General features: G+C 45.6%; 1 protein-coding gene across 1 annotated transcript in view; it reads left to right on the plus strand.

The window, feature by feature from the left end:
* The window catches only part of LOC119962140 (contactin-associated protein-like 5), a 1,413,266-nt gene that overhangs the window by 654,831 nt on the left and 745,435 nt on the right, over nt 1-13,000 (plus strand). Inside the window, exon 7 of the mRNA XM_038790064.1 lies at nt 9,573-9,716. Coding sequence (XP_038645992.1) covers nt 9,573-9,716 — 144 coding nt within the window. The remainder of the gene's footprint in view (nt 1-9,572; nt 9,717-13,000) is intronic.

Genomic DNA, 13,000 nt, shown 5'->3' on the forward strand with positions numbered 1-13,000 from the left:
TGGATAAAGCAGATTGAGTGATATAATCTCAGTATTTAAAATGATAACAAAAAGTGGATTCAACAGCATGGATATGGATGAATTATTTATTCCAATGGTTGAATCCAGAGCAGGAAGCACAAAAACCATGAGCGGGATTCTCTGATGCTGAGGCTAAGTGTTGATGCTGTCGTAAACGGCGGCATGTTTTACGACAGCGTGAACAGGCCCCCAGGAGCCCTACAGGAGGCCAGCATGGCACTGGAGTGACCCACACAGCTGCTGATACCAGGCAGCGCGGATCTGCGCATGTGCGCTGCGACTGGTGCGAAGGCACGCATGCGCACTACAACCGGCGCGCATGCACGGCAGCTCCCTACTCCGCGCCGGCCCTGACGCAACATGGTGTAGGGCTACATGGGCCGGCGCGGAGCAAAAGACGTCCCCACCATAAGAGGCTGGACCACCAATCGGTAGGCATCGATCGCTGGCCAGGCCACGGTGGAGGCCCCAGCCAGGGTCAGACTCCCCCCCGCTCTCTGACCCCCCTAAGGCCATGCCCCGCAGGATGGATGCTGAGATCCTGCCGGGTAAGACCAGATATGAACAGCGCCCGCAGGACACAGGTTTTTTTGGGCGGCCACTCGGCCCATTCCGGGCGGAGAATCGCTGGGGGGGGGGGGGGGGGGGGGGGGGGGCGTGTGCGGGTAGAGCCCTGTGATTCTCAGACCCGGTGTGGGCTGAAAGAATCCCGCCCCAGCTCATTCAGGAATGAAATCAGGAAACTCTACCCTTGCAAAACAGGTGAAAGAGATCTGGAGTTCTTTCCTAAACAGAAAAAGGTCAATATATTTTTGTTTGATCAGAATGTGGGAGGGTATGGATCAAAGACAGTTAAATAGGATTGAGATACAGATCAGTCATGAACTGATTGAATGGAGGGGCTGGATGGCCGAAATCGGTCCCTTTTTTTTCAACATATACATTCAAGTGCTTTAAAGTGAGAAAGATAACTAACGATTAGAGGGTCTATTAATGCAGAATAATTATGAAAGTAGAGGAAAATGAAGTGTAAATTCAAAATGCAAGACACTGAGTTGAAGTTGATTAATTTGCTCCCATTGACATCTTTAAGAAGCCTTATTTGTCCACGCATACATTTTTGTCTTTTGTATATATACCCTAAAGAGTCAGCATACATGATGTTCATTTATTTTGACAAGTTTATTGAAATATAATGAAGTTAATGACCTTAGATCCGAGTCATTTAAATATTTCCTCTGTGTTCCGTAAAACTGAGCTGTTTGGTTGAATTGAATAGCTGAAACTGTGAGAGTGGGTGGTGTGATTCTGTCTAATTTTATTTCAGAAGCACTAACAGTGAGTCTGCAATGGTGAAGTCACGCCTGATGATGTACCAAGAGACGGGTTTCAATCTCCTATGTCCAACCAGTTCACTTTGTTGAGTTCGATACATCCCTGGCTGTTCTATTTGTGTGCACTCTTCGCACAAGGGCACATCTTGCCCTTGTGTGTAGCAGACATCAATAAGAAGGGGGCATCCCATTACTGGGACAGAGGCAGCAATATGTACTCATATTGCACTCCACACACAAGAAAGATGTCCCCAAACACTTAACAGATTTGAAATGGGGACCAAAATGAAAGAAACAAATATGTCAAATGGAGTTGGGAGACGGAACATTTGAAGAGACTGTAACGATGTGGATATAGTCAGGTTAGTGCAGGGTTAATAGATAAATCACTGTGTAAATCAAACACTCGAGGGCGTTACTAATTCTCTGAATTTAAGACAGCCTCTCAGGGAATTCTGGGAGAAGCATGATGAGAAGCACAAGGAGAAGCTTAGAGCGGAGTGAATGATAATTGGAGAAAGCACAAGGTTGGATCATAGTGTAGTTAGTGACTAGATAGAATATTGAATACTGTTAGACTAATTCAATATCAATTATTATCATCTGTAGCTCAGTAGACTTCCAGAGGGCAGAAGCAACAATAACAACAACTTGCATTCATTTTCCATCTTTAACATTGTAAAATAAATCATAGCGGGCTGGATTCTCCAATTTAGCGGCTATGTGCTGACACCAGCGTGGGAACTGTGACGTTTTACGATGCTAAAATCAATGCCAAACCCTCACTGGTCCCAGGATTGGTGAGGGGCTAACAGCCATGCTGGGTAAAGCTTCCGGCTCCCATGACAAAAATGGCCGGAGAATGGCCGGGTCTATGGCCGCTCATATGCACGGCGATGGCCTGCAGCTGTCGCGCCTGGATATCTGGCGCAGGCTATGCGCGGGCCTGACCTGCAAATACTGACCCTCTGGACATCCCTTGGCCACCCCCCACAAGTCCGCCCCAGCCTTCGTGGAAGCCCCCTCCCTTGCAAGCATCACGGCTCCTGGCCGACACAGTCCGTGGCTGCCACAGCGGGTTCCCGACCGCTGAGACTACACATCCCCTGCGCGGTCAGGAATCCGGCCCATCTTGGAGCATCTTCCATTGATGCACCATCACCGTTCCAACTTGTGCGACGCACGACGTGATGACGCCATTTTGGAGAGCGCGGAGAATAGAAAACCAGCATCAAACCGGCGCCGTATCCAATTTGGGCATCGAAGGGATTCTATACCCGATCTCCTATTATGATATCGGTGTCAGGCAACGGAGAATCCTGCCCAAGGTAATTCACAGACTGTAACCAATCACATTTTGACAATAATTCATGTACATTTGAAGAGATATTAAGAAAGGTGACCAAAAGCTTGATCAAAGACATAGGGCAGGATTTTCCAACATCCCAACCCCTCCGAGGGGTGTTTTGCAGTGGTGGAGGTCATGCAACCATAAAACATAGGAGTAGAGTTGGCCATTCAGCCCATCGAGTCTGCTCCACCAGACAATGAGTTAATCGTCAACTAAACTTTCCCATCTTATCCCCATAACCATTAATTCCATGACTGATGCAAAATCTGTCTATCTTAGCCTTGAACATACTTAATGACCCACTTCTACAGCACTGTGAGGTAAAGAATTGGCAGATTAGCATTCCTCAGAGAATAAATTACTCCTCATCTTTGTCATAAATGGTCAACCCCTTACTCTGAGATTTCTTTCCCAAACTTTCCCAAGTGGAAGCAACCTCACAGTATCTTCCCTGCCTAGCCCTTGAGAATCAGGGGCGCGATTCTCTGCAAATGCGGCGAGTCGTAAAGGCTGCCGTGAAACTGGCCGTGTTTCACGGCAGTCTCCGTGCCCCCTCCAGGGACCCGATTCTCCCCCCCAGGCGGGGCTAGCAGCGGGGCCCCGTGAAGCACGGCATCGTGGGCTTAGTGACCGTCGCTAAGTCCGCGCGCCAAGCGTCACGCCAGCTGACGCGCACAATGCCGTCAGCCGCGCATGCCGGATTGGACAGCTCCAACCCGCGCATGCGCTGGGCCATCATCTCCCTCGGCCGCCCCGCGGACTGATCCTGCGGGGCGGCGGAGGGATCGCGTCCGATCGCGTGCCCATGCCCCCCTTGGCACGGCCGTGGTACAGCCATGCCAATCGGGGCCCTGGATGCCCAGAACGGGTATGTTGCGGCCATTTTTATGACGGCAGCAAGCAGGTGTGTTTGCTGCCGTAAAAACGGCCGTAAAGGCCTGGGAACTCGGCCCATCGGCCTGGGGAGGATCGCTGTTCGCCGTAAAAAACGGCGAGCAGCGATTCGTGTCGTGGGGCGGCCGTGGGGGAGGGGGGAGAATAGCGGGAGGGCGTGAAAAATGTCGGGGATGCCCTCCCGCTATTCTCTGACCCGTCATGGGCAGTGGAGAATCGCGCCCCTTATTTTTCTCAATAAATTCGACACTCATTCTTCTGAACTCCAATGAGCACAGGCCCAAATTGTCTTTCCTTAGATAAGGGGATCTGACCTGTTCACAGTATTCTAGGTGTGATCTAACCAATGCCTTGTACAGTTTGACCAAGACTTCCTTATTTTTATTCCATTCCCTTTGAAATAAAGACCAACATTCTATTTCCCTTCCCAATTTCCCGCTGAACTTGCATACCAGCTTTTTGTGATTTACGCACCCCCAATCCCTCAGTGCTGCACTTTTCTGCAGTCTTTCTTCATTTAAATAATATTCAGCTCCTTTATTCTTCCTACCAAAGTGCGTAACTTCAGATTATATTCCATCAGCCAATATTTTTATTCACTCACTTAACCTGTCGATATCCCTCTGTGGACTATGGATGGAATTTTCCCCAAACCTGTCAGATTGTCAGGTTTTGACTGAAAACCGATATGCACCTCTTCAAATGCACAGCCGAGTTTTCATGCCCGATTTCCGGGCACTTAGTGCGCAGAAAATCTGGGGATGTGGTTTGTGCTGTAACTCTCATGGGCAGGCCTGATAGAACTGGCAAGGTCGGCTCCACAGAGATCAATTTTAAATTGATATAAAGTGCGCAATTTTCCAGCCACGCTGCGCTGGAAAAGCAGCTCGCCATGACACAGCGTGGCCGGTGAAAGCCGGGAGACCCTGCTACCGGATCTACCTGGCTCACAACGCCTCCACAGTTTCAAACTTCTGGCTTCTTGTGCAGAATGTACACAGAACGTTATCATACAGATGCAGCAGGAAATCGGGAAGGCAAACGGTATGATGGCCTTTGGTGCAGTGTAAGAGGTCTTACAGCACCAGGTTAAAGTCCAACATGTTTGCTTCAAACACTATCTAGTGCTTGAAAGCTAGCGTTTGAAACAAACATATTGGACTTTAACCTGGTGCAAGACTTCTGACTGCTCACCCCAGTCCAATGCCGGCATCTACACATCATGGCTTTATTGCAATGGGATTGGAGTAAAAGAATGGAGAAGTTGCTACAGTTGTACAGGGTTTTGCTGAGACAACACCCAGAGTACAGTGTGTAGTTTTAATCTCCACATTTCAGAAAGGATATTTTTGTATTGAAGGCAGCACAGCAAAGGTTCAAGAAATTGGTCCCTGGGATAAAGGGGTTTCCCCATGATGAGAGACGGAGTAAATTGGGCTTGTATTCTCTGGGGTTTAGGAGAATGAGAGGCAATCTCATTGAAACCAACAAAATTCTGAAGGGGTTTGGTTGGGTGGACACCAAGAGATTGTTTCCAATTGGTCAGGGAATCCAAACCACTGGAGAACACAGTCTCAGGATAAGGGGGGCCAATTTCAGACTGAGGTGTAGGGAATTTAAGACGGGAAGGAAAGGACATTTCTTCACTCAAACGATTGTGAATCTTTGGAATTCTCTTCCCAGAGGGTTGTTACACTTAAGGCTGGGATACGCAGAACTTTGGTTTCAGCGAATCAAGGGATATGATGAGCAGGCGGGAAAATGGAGTTGAAATTCCAGATCAGCCATGATCGTATTTTATGTCGAAGTAGGCTCGATATGCCACATAGCCAACTCGTGCTCCTGTTTCTTATGTTCCTGTAGAATCACAGAAAGGTTACGGCACAATAAACCGCCATTCAACCCATCATGGCCAGGCTAGGCAACAAAGTGGAAACAAAACTTAGATGCTCATTTTAATCCCACGTTCCAGCATCTGGTCAGCAGGTTGCAACACTTCAGGTGCAGACACAAGAGACTTGAAAGTCAGCTGAGTGCTGCTGTCTTATGTTTAATTTATGTTCATAAATTTATTTATTTATATCAGTAGATTCATTTATAAATGAATTAATTTATATATTTATTTATTTATTAATTATTTTAAAATTTATATTTATTTATATAGAAATTGGTTAATTCCTGTTCTTATATTTTTAAAACGTGAACAGGGAAAGAAGGCTGAGCTAGGATGAGGTGAGGCTTTGGAGCATTTGAAGCAAGGATAATTGCAATGGATGCAATTAGTGAGGATAATTGGGTTGATCTGTATTATGGACTTTTAAAGCGCATTTGACAAAGTACAACATTGACTTATTTGCAAAACTAAAGCCCACAGGATTAAAGAGACTGTGTCAGGATCGATCCAAAATAGGCGAAGGGAAAGAGTGGTAGTTGCAGCACAAAACGATCAAGTACAGAGAAAGGACATGAAGTGGGATGGCCAAGGAGACGTATTAGAGGAGGATAAAAGGATTGACATTATCAAAAACAAAGGAAAGTTCAAGGGGGATTGTCAGAGGTAAAGATCACAGAGACAGTCACCAAAGATTCCATTGACAAGCATATGGGTGAGGCCATACGCTAATAGAGGACCTCAAACAATGAATTAGAGATAAACATACAGTTGTGAAATGATAAATTCTAATACTTTGATGGTGAAGGAAGTGTGAGATGTGAACAGTCATTTGGAGTAAAAAGTCTTACAACACCAGGTTAAAGTCCAACAGGTTTGTTTCAAACCACTAGCTTTCAGAGCACTGCTCCTTCCTCAGGTACAGGCAGACAAACATACAGATAGACAAAGTCAAAGATGCAAGACGATGCTTTGAATGCGAGTATTTGCAGGGAATTAAGTCTTTAAAGATCCAGAGATAGGGGTAACCCCAGGTTAAAGAGGTGTGAATTGTCTCAAGCCAGGTCAGTTGGTAGGATTTCGCAAGCCCAGGCCAGATGGTGGGGGTTGAATGTAATGTGACATAAATCCAAGGTCCCGGTGGAGGCCGTACTCATGACCCTGGAGCTGTGAAGCAACACTGCTTCCCACTGTGTTATCATGCTGCCCACAGTGATGATGGAGCGCAATAGGTTGAGGAGGTCAGGATGAAGATGATGGAGCTTGCAGACAACATGACTTTCATGAGCGACTGGGAAAATAGGAGCCAAGGCTTTGAAATAAGGATGGAGGAAAGAGCAGATTGGAAAAAGGATTGAGCGAGGAATTGCTGAATAGAAGAGGAAAGACTGTTATCCCCTACCTGGAATGGCCGACATGTTCCTCCAGCCTCACATTACATAAATGATTCATAATAGCCTCAGAGCAACTAGAAACAGTCCATAAATAGTGCCGTATATTGGTTCCCAGCAGTTTCTCGGACACCGGACAGAAACCCCAATATTTAATTTAATTTGTAAGGCTGAGGAAAGGATACTTCACTCCAGGAGTGATTCTTCTTCCATCGGGCAGGAGATATCGAAGTCTGAGAACACGCACTAAGAGATTCAAAAACAGCTTCTTCCCCTCTGTTACCAAACTCCTAAAGCAGCCTCTTATGGACTGATGGACTTATGGACTGATCTGATCTCTTCACACATTTTCTCTACTGAGTAGTACTAAACTTCTGTATGCTTCACCCAATGCTGGTGTCTATGAATTTATACTGTGTATTTTTTATTTGCCCTATTATGCATTTTTCTTTTATATAAGGAATGATCTGTCTGTGCTGCATGCAGAACAATATTTTTCACTGTACCTCGGTACACGTGACAATAAACAAATCCAAACCAATCTGATTCCACACACAAATAGATATTTATATCAAAAATCTATTGCTATCACAAGATGAAAATTATTTTAACATCATACAAGAAAATAGCTTACAATTACCAGTTAAACAATGCTTATCAATGAAACAAAACACTAATTCCGAACTGCTAACTTTCATCTCCACTCAAGCAAAAACCATCTCAGGTCAAAATCCATTTGTAAATACCGTTCGCAGACACAGGGTTACCTGCTGTACCACCAACAAGTTCTTGTCCTGTTCACTTGTAAACTCCATCTACAAGTTTGCTGATGATATGCCTATAGTGGGCCGGATCTCAAATAACAAGTCAGAATAGAGGAGGGAGATTGAGAACCTAGTGGAGTGGTGCAGTGACAACAATCTCTCCCTCAACGCCAGAAAAACTAAAGAGCTGGCCATTGACTTCAGAAAGCAAAGTACTGTACACACCGCTGTCAGCATCAATGGGGCCAAGGTGGAGATGGTTAGCAGTTTCAAATTCCGAGGGGTACACATCTCCAAAAATCTGTCCTGGTCCACCTATGTTGACGCTACCACCAAGAAAACACAACAGTGCCTACACTTCCTCAGGAAGGAAATTTGGCATGTCAACATTAACTCTGACCAACTTTTACAGATGCACTATAGAAAGCATCCTATCTGGCTGCATCACAGCCTGGTATGGCAACTGCTCGGCCCAAGACTGCAAGAAACGTCAGAGTCGTGAAGACAGCCCAGTCCATCACACAAACCTACCTCCCATCCATTGACTTCATCTACACCTCCCGCTGCCTGGGGAAAGCGGGCAGCATAATCAAAGACCCCTCCCACCCGGCTTACTCACTCTTCCAACTTCTTCCATCTGGCAGGAGATACAAAAATCTGAGAACACACACGAACAGACGCAAAAACAGCTTCTTCGCCACTGTTGCCAGACTCCTAAACGACCCTTTTATGGACTGACATCATTAACACTACACCCATGTATGCTTCACCCGATGTCGGTGCTTATGTAGTTACATTGTTTACCTTGTGTTGCCCTATTATTTATTTTCTTTAATTTCCTTTTCTTTTCATGTACTTAATGATCTGTTGAACTGTTCGCAGAAAAATACTTTTCACTGTACCTTAGTACACGTGACAATAAACAAATCTAATCCAACAGGTAAATCTTTAGCCCACCATTTGTCCTGAAACTTTGTGTCTGTCCACAGTCAAATCTTTAAATGAACTCAACACCTAACGGCTTCAACCCCTGGCTCCTTCCATCAAGTGCATCATCTTAATAAGGGCAAAACTTTGACATAAACAATCATGGAGACGAGTCTCGCACGTCACGCTTCAGAACCCATCCTGCCAGTAACCTTGGCTTTCAAGAGATTGGGGCGCCTTTTAAAAAAAAATTAAAATTAAAAAGAAGATTCTCTCCACTCCCCCAGGGAAATCTCCAAATCTTCTCCCACCATGGACATGGGATCCCCTCCCCCAGACAGTTCGCCCTCTTCGCCCCCCCTGCCCCCGCCCTCACACCCGCAGGATCCCCACGGATATGGGATTTACCTCCTCCAACAGGCACAAGAAATCCCCCCCTCCCCACAGACATGGGAATTCCCCCCCCCCCCCCCCAACCATGGACCTCCCCAACAATTGATCCTCTCTCAGCTACAGCTAGCCCCCGACATTGCCCCTTGGCACGTGCGGGTAGGAAGAAAATCAGTGATGCACAAGAGAGAAAAATCGTGTGATATTTTGAGTTCCTGGTAGGTTGAGGGCAGAACAAGTTGTTCAATAAACCACGTCACGATGGGTTTTTGCTGTTGCTTGCACCTTTGCATTATGCCACCTGCAATGTTACGAGTACTTATGATCTTTAGAAACAAATGGTAATTTTGAGGTAGCGCCAAAGGAAACTTTGTTTTGGTGCTGTCTCAAGAGGCTCGTTTTGACATTGTTTCAGACTGGCCTTTGGTATGCAAAATCTTGGCAATGGTTCAAGCAAAGCACAGGACAAAAGCTTGCTTTGCATCATTGCACTTTGAAGCGCCAAAGGTCTGTTATTGATCTGAATACCTTGCCACATTGTTCCCCCACCCCGTCCTCCTTTAGGGACAATATAATAACCTTTTTTATCCACTCTCTTGTTTATCAAAGCTCAGTTTTGGAGGGATTCCAGTTCCAGGCAAATCGGTGACATTCCTGAGGAAGAATTTTCATGGCTGCATTGAGAATCTCTATTACAACGGAGTGAATATTATTGATCTGGCCAAGAGACGCAAACCTCAGATACACATTGTGGTGAGTTGCTTGTTAAATTCAGAACATAAAAGCTGTTTATCCGCAGCATGGAATTAAAAATTAAAACTGTGGCCTCGAGAGCTGATCAGAGTGAAACCAGATACAGTTGAATGTTTAATTGAGAGAGTGTGATGGAAAATGGATACATTTTGTTTTATATCCTCTCAATTAGGCAAATCCTAGATGAGTGATATTTTATGTGCTCAGCCAATCTATTGATGCTCGGGAGAAGGTGACTTGTTTAGGATAATGGTCTTAGTTTGAAACTGGAGAAAGAACCACTGAGACAATTAAACTGAGAGGATCTAACAATCTCTATTTGATGTTCAGCAATATTGTCATAGCTGAATTTTCCACCATCAATATCCTGGGTTTATCATTGACTAGAAACTGAAATGGGCCAACCAGATAAATACTGTAGCCACACGAACAGGTCGGAGGCTGAGAATTCTGCAGTCTGTAACTCACCTTCTATTCACTATCTAGGAGGCACATGAAGAGACGGTGGCGTAGTGGTATTATCACTGGACTAGTAGTCCAAAGACCCAGGATAATGCTCTGGGAACCGGCTTTGAATCCCACCATAGCAGATGGTGAAAGTTGAATTTGATAAAAATGTGAAATTATAAGTGTAATCTCTACCACCGAGAAGGACTAAGGCAATGGATGCATGGAAACACCAAATCTAACTCACACACCATCCTGACTAGATCACCATTCCTTCGCTGATGTTGGATCAAAGGGCGGTTCCCTCCACCATCTGCACACCCCCCACCCCGGCGATATGTTTTCTATTATTGGCTCAACATTGGCCGCCAGCAGGACCTTCAAGTCCCACTGATGTCTATAGTGTTTTGAGTGGCTAGCTCATTTGCCCACGAGGGAACCTGCAGACGACACCTTTGGAAGGACCGGAAGTTCTCACCAGCTGGAAGGGTTGGAATATCCCATCAGAAACTTGGGGCTGCCTCCCTAACAGCATTAGGGCAGCACCGTAGCACAGTGGGTAGCACTGTTGCTTCACACTGCCAGGGTCCTCGGCTCGATTCCTGGCTCGGCTCACTGTCTGTGCAGAGCCGACACATTCTCCCGTGTCTGCGTGGGTTTCCTCCGGGTGCTCCGGTTTCTTTCCACAAGTCCTGAAGGACGCACTGTTAGGTGAATTGGACATTCTGAATTCTCCCTCCGTGTACCCGAACAGGCGCCAGAATGTGCCGACTAGGGGCTTTTCACAGTAACTTCATTGCAGTGTAAGTGTAAGCCTACTTGTGACAATAAAAATTATTATTATTATGTCCTTTAGGGAAGGAAATCTGTCATCCTTATCTGGTCTGGTTGAGAGGTGACTCCAGCCCGCAGCAATGTGGTTGACACTTAAAAGCCCTCAGGGATGGACAATAAATACTGATCCAGCCAGCGACACCCTCGTCCTGTAGAATGAATAAAGAGAGAAAAAGAAACTATGGGTGAAACAGGACCAGATGGATTACAGGGCTTCAAGAAGGCAGCTTATCACCACCTAATAATAATAATAATCTTTATTGCCACAAGTAGGCTTACATTGCAATGAAGTTTCTGTGAAAAGTCCCCAGTCGCCACATTCCGGTCACTGTTCAGGTACACAGAGGGAGAATTCAGAATGTCCAAACTACCTCACAGCACGTCTTTCGGGACTAGTGGGAGGAAACCAGAGCACCCGGAGGAAACCCAGGCAGCCACAGCAAGAACGTGCAGACTCCGCATAAGCAGTGACCCAGCCGAGAATCAAACCTGGGACCCTGGCACTGTGAAGCCACAGTGCTAACCACTGTGCTACCGTGCTGCCCGCAGTAATTAGGTTTGGGCAATAAATGCCCAAATTCACATCCTAGGCAACGAATTACAGCTCCTAATCGATATGGGCCCACAGTAGAAACTGACTCTAATTTTGGAAATCCATGCAAGGTAGCTGATGTCAAAATAGAAAAATATCTCACCTCTACATTCGGGGTTTATTTTGATCGTTGGAAGTAAGGCATCACTTTAGGGTACTGCAGATAATCTTGCACTTCATGTGAGATCTGAACTGGGAAAGAACAATTTTCATTCCCTGGCATGTTGTTGAGCACAAGATTTTCAATGAAAACGTGGTTAGCTCTTAACCACACTCTGAAGTAGTGCTGCAAGCCATTCTAACTGTAGCAAGACGTGCAGTGGCTCACCATCACCTTTGAAAAGCAATTAGGGTGGGCAGTTAGGGATGGGCAATGAATGTTGGCCTTGTCCACTTCATGAGAATAAATTTTCAAATGAATAGTTAATTTGATTATGTCTAATCATGAACATATCAACCATCTACGTTACGCAAAGGTGATGGCTAAATACAGGCTTCTTATTCCTTAAGGGATTATTATTTAAATGATAAAATATTAAAACATGCTGCTGTGCAGAGAGACCTGGTTGTGCTCATGCATAAGTCGCAAAAAGTTGGTTTACAGGTGCAACAGGTGATTAAGAAAGTGAATGGAGTTTTGTCCTTCATTGCTAGAGGGATGGAGTTTAAGACTAGGGAGATTATGCTGCAATTGTATAAGGTGTTAGTGAGGCCACACCTGGAGTATTGTGTTCAGTTTTGATCTCCTTACCTGAGAAAGGACGCACTGGCACTGGAGGGTGTGCAGAGGAGATTCACGAGGTTAATCCCAGAGCTGAAGAGGTTGGATTACGAGGAGAGGTTGACTGGACTGGGACTAAACTCGTTGGAATTTAGAAGGATGAGGGGGATCTCATAGAAACGTAAAAAATTATGAAGGGAATAGATAGGATAGATGTGGGCAGATTGTTTCCACTGGCGGGTGAAAGCAGACTAGGGGGCATAGCCTCAAAATAAGGGGAAGTAGATTTAGGACTGAGTTCAGGAGGAACTTCTTCACCCAAAGGGTTGTGAATCTGTGGAATTCCTTGCCCAGTGAAGCAGTAGACACTCCTTCATTAAATGTTTTTAAGATGAAGATCGATAGTTTTTTGATGAATAAAGGGATTAAGGGTTATGGTGTTCGGGCCGGAAAGTGGACCTGAGTCCACAAAAGATCAGCCATGATCTCATTAAATGGCGGAGCAGACTCGAGGGGCCAGATGGCCTACTCCTGCTCCTAGTTCTTATGTTCTTACCCATCCATTTCCGAGCTGAAGATTATTCATCATTGTTTTAATTCTTTATTATTTTGTGGGATGTGGCTGTCATTGGCAAGGTCAGCATTTGTTGCTCACCCCTCAGTGCCCTTGAACTGAGTGGCATGCTTGTC

The sequence above is a fragment of the Scyliorhinus canicula genome, chromosome 2 (genome assembly GCF_902713615.1).
Source record: "Scyliorhinus canicula chromosome 2, sScyCan1.1, whole genome shotgun sequence".
NCBI classification, from domain to species: domain Eukaryota; kingdom Metazoa; phylum Chordata; class Chondrichthyes; order Carcharhiniformes; family Scyliorhinidae; genus Scyliorhinus; species Scyliorhinus canicula.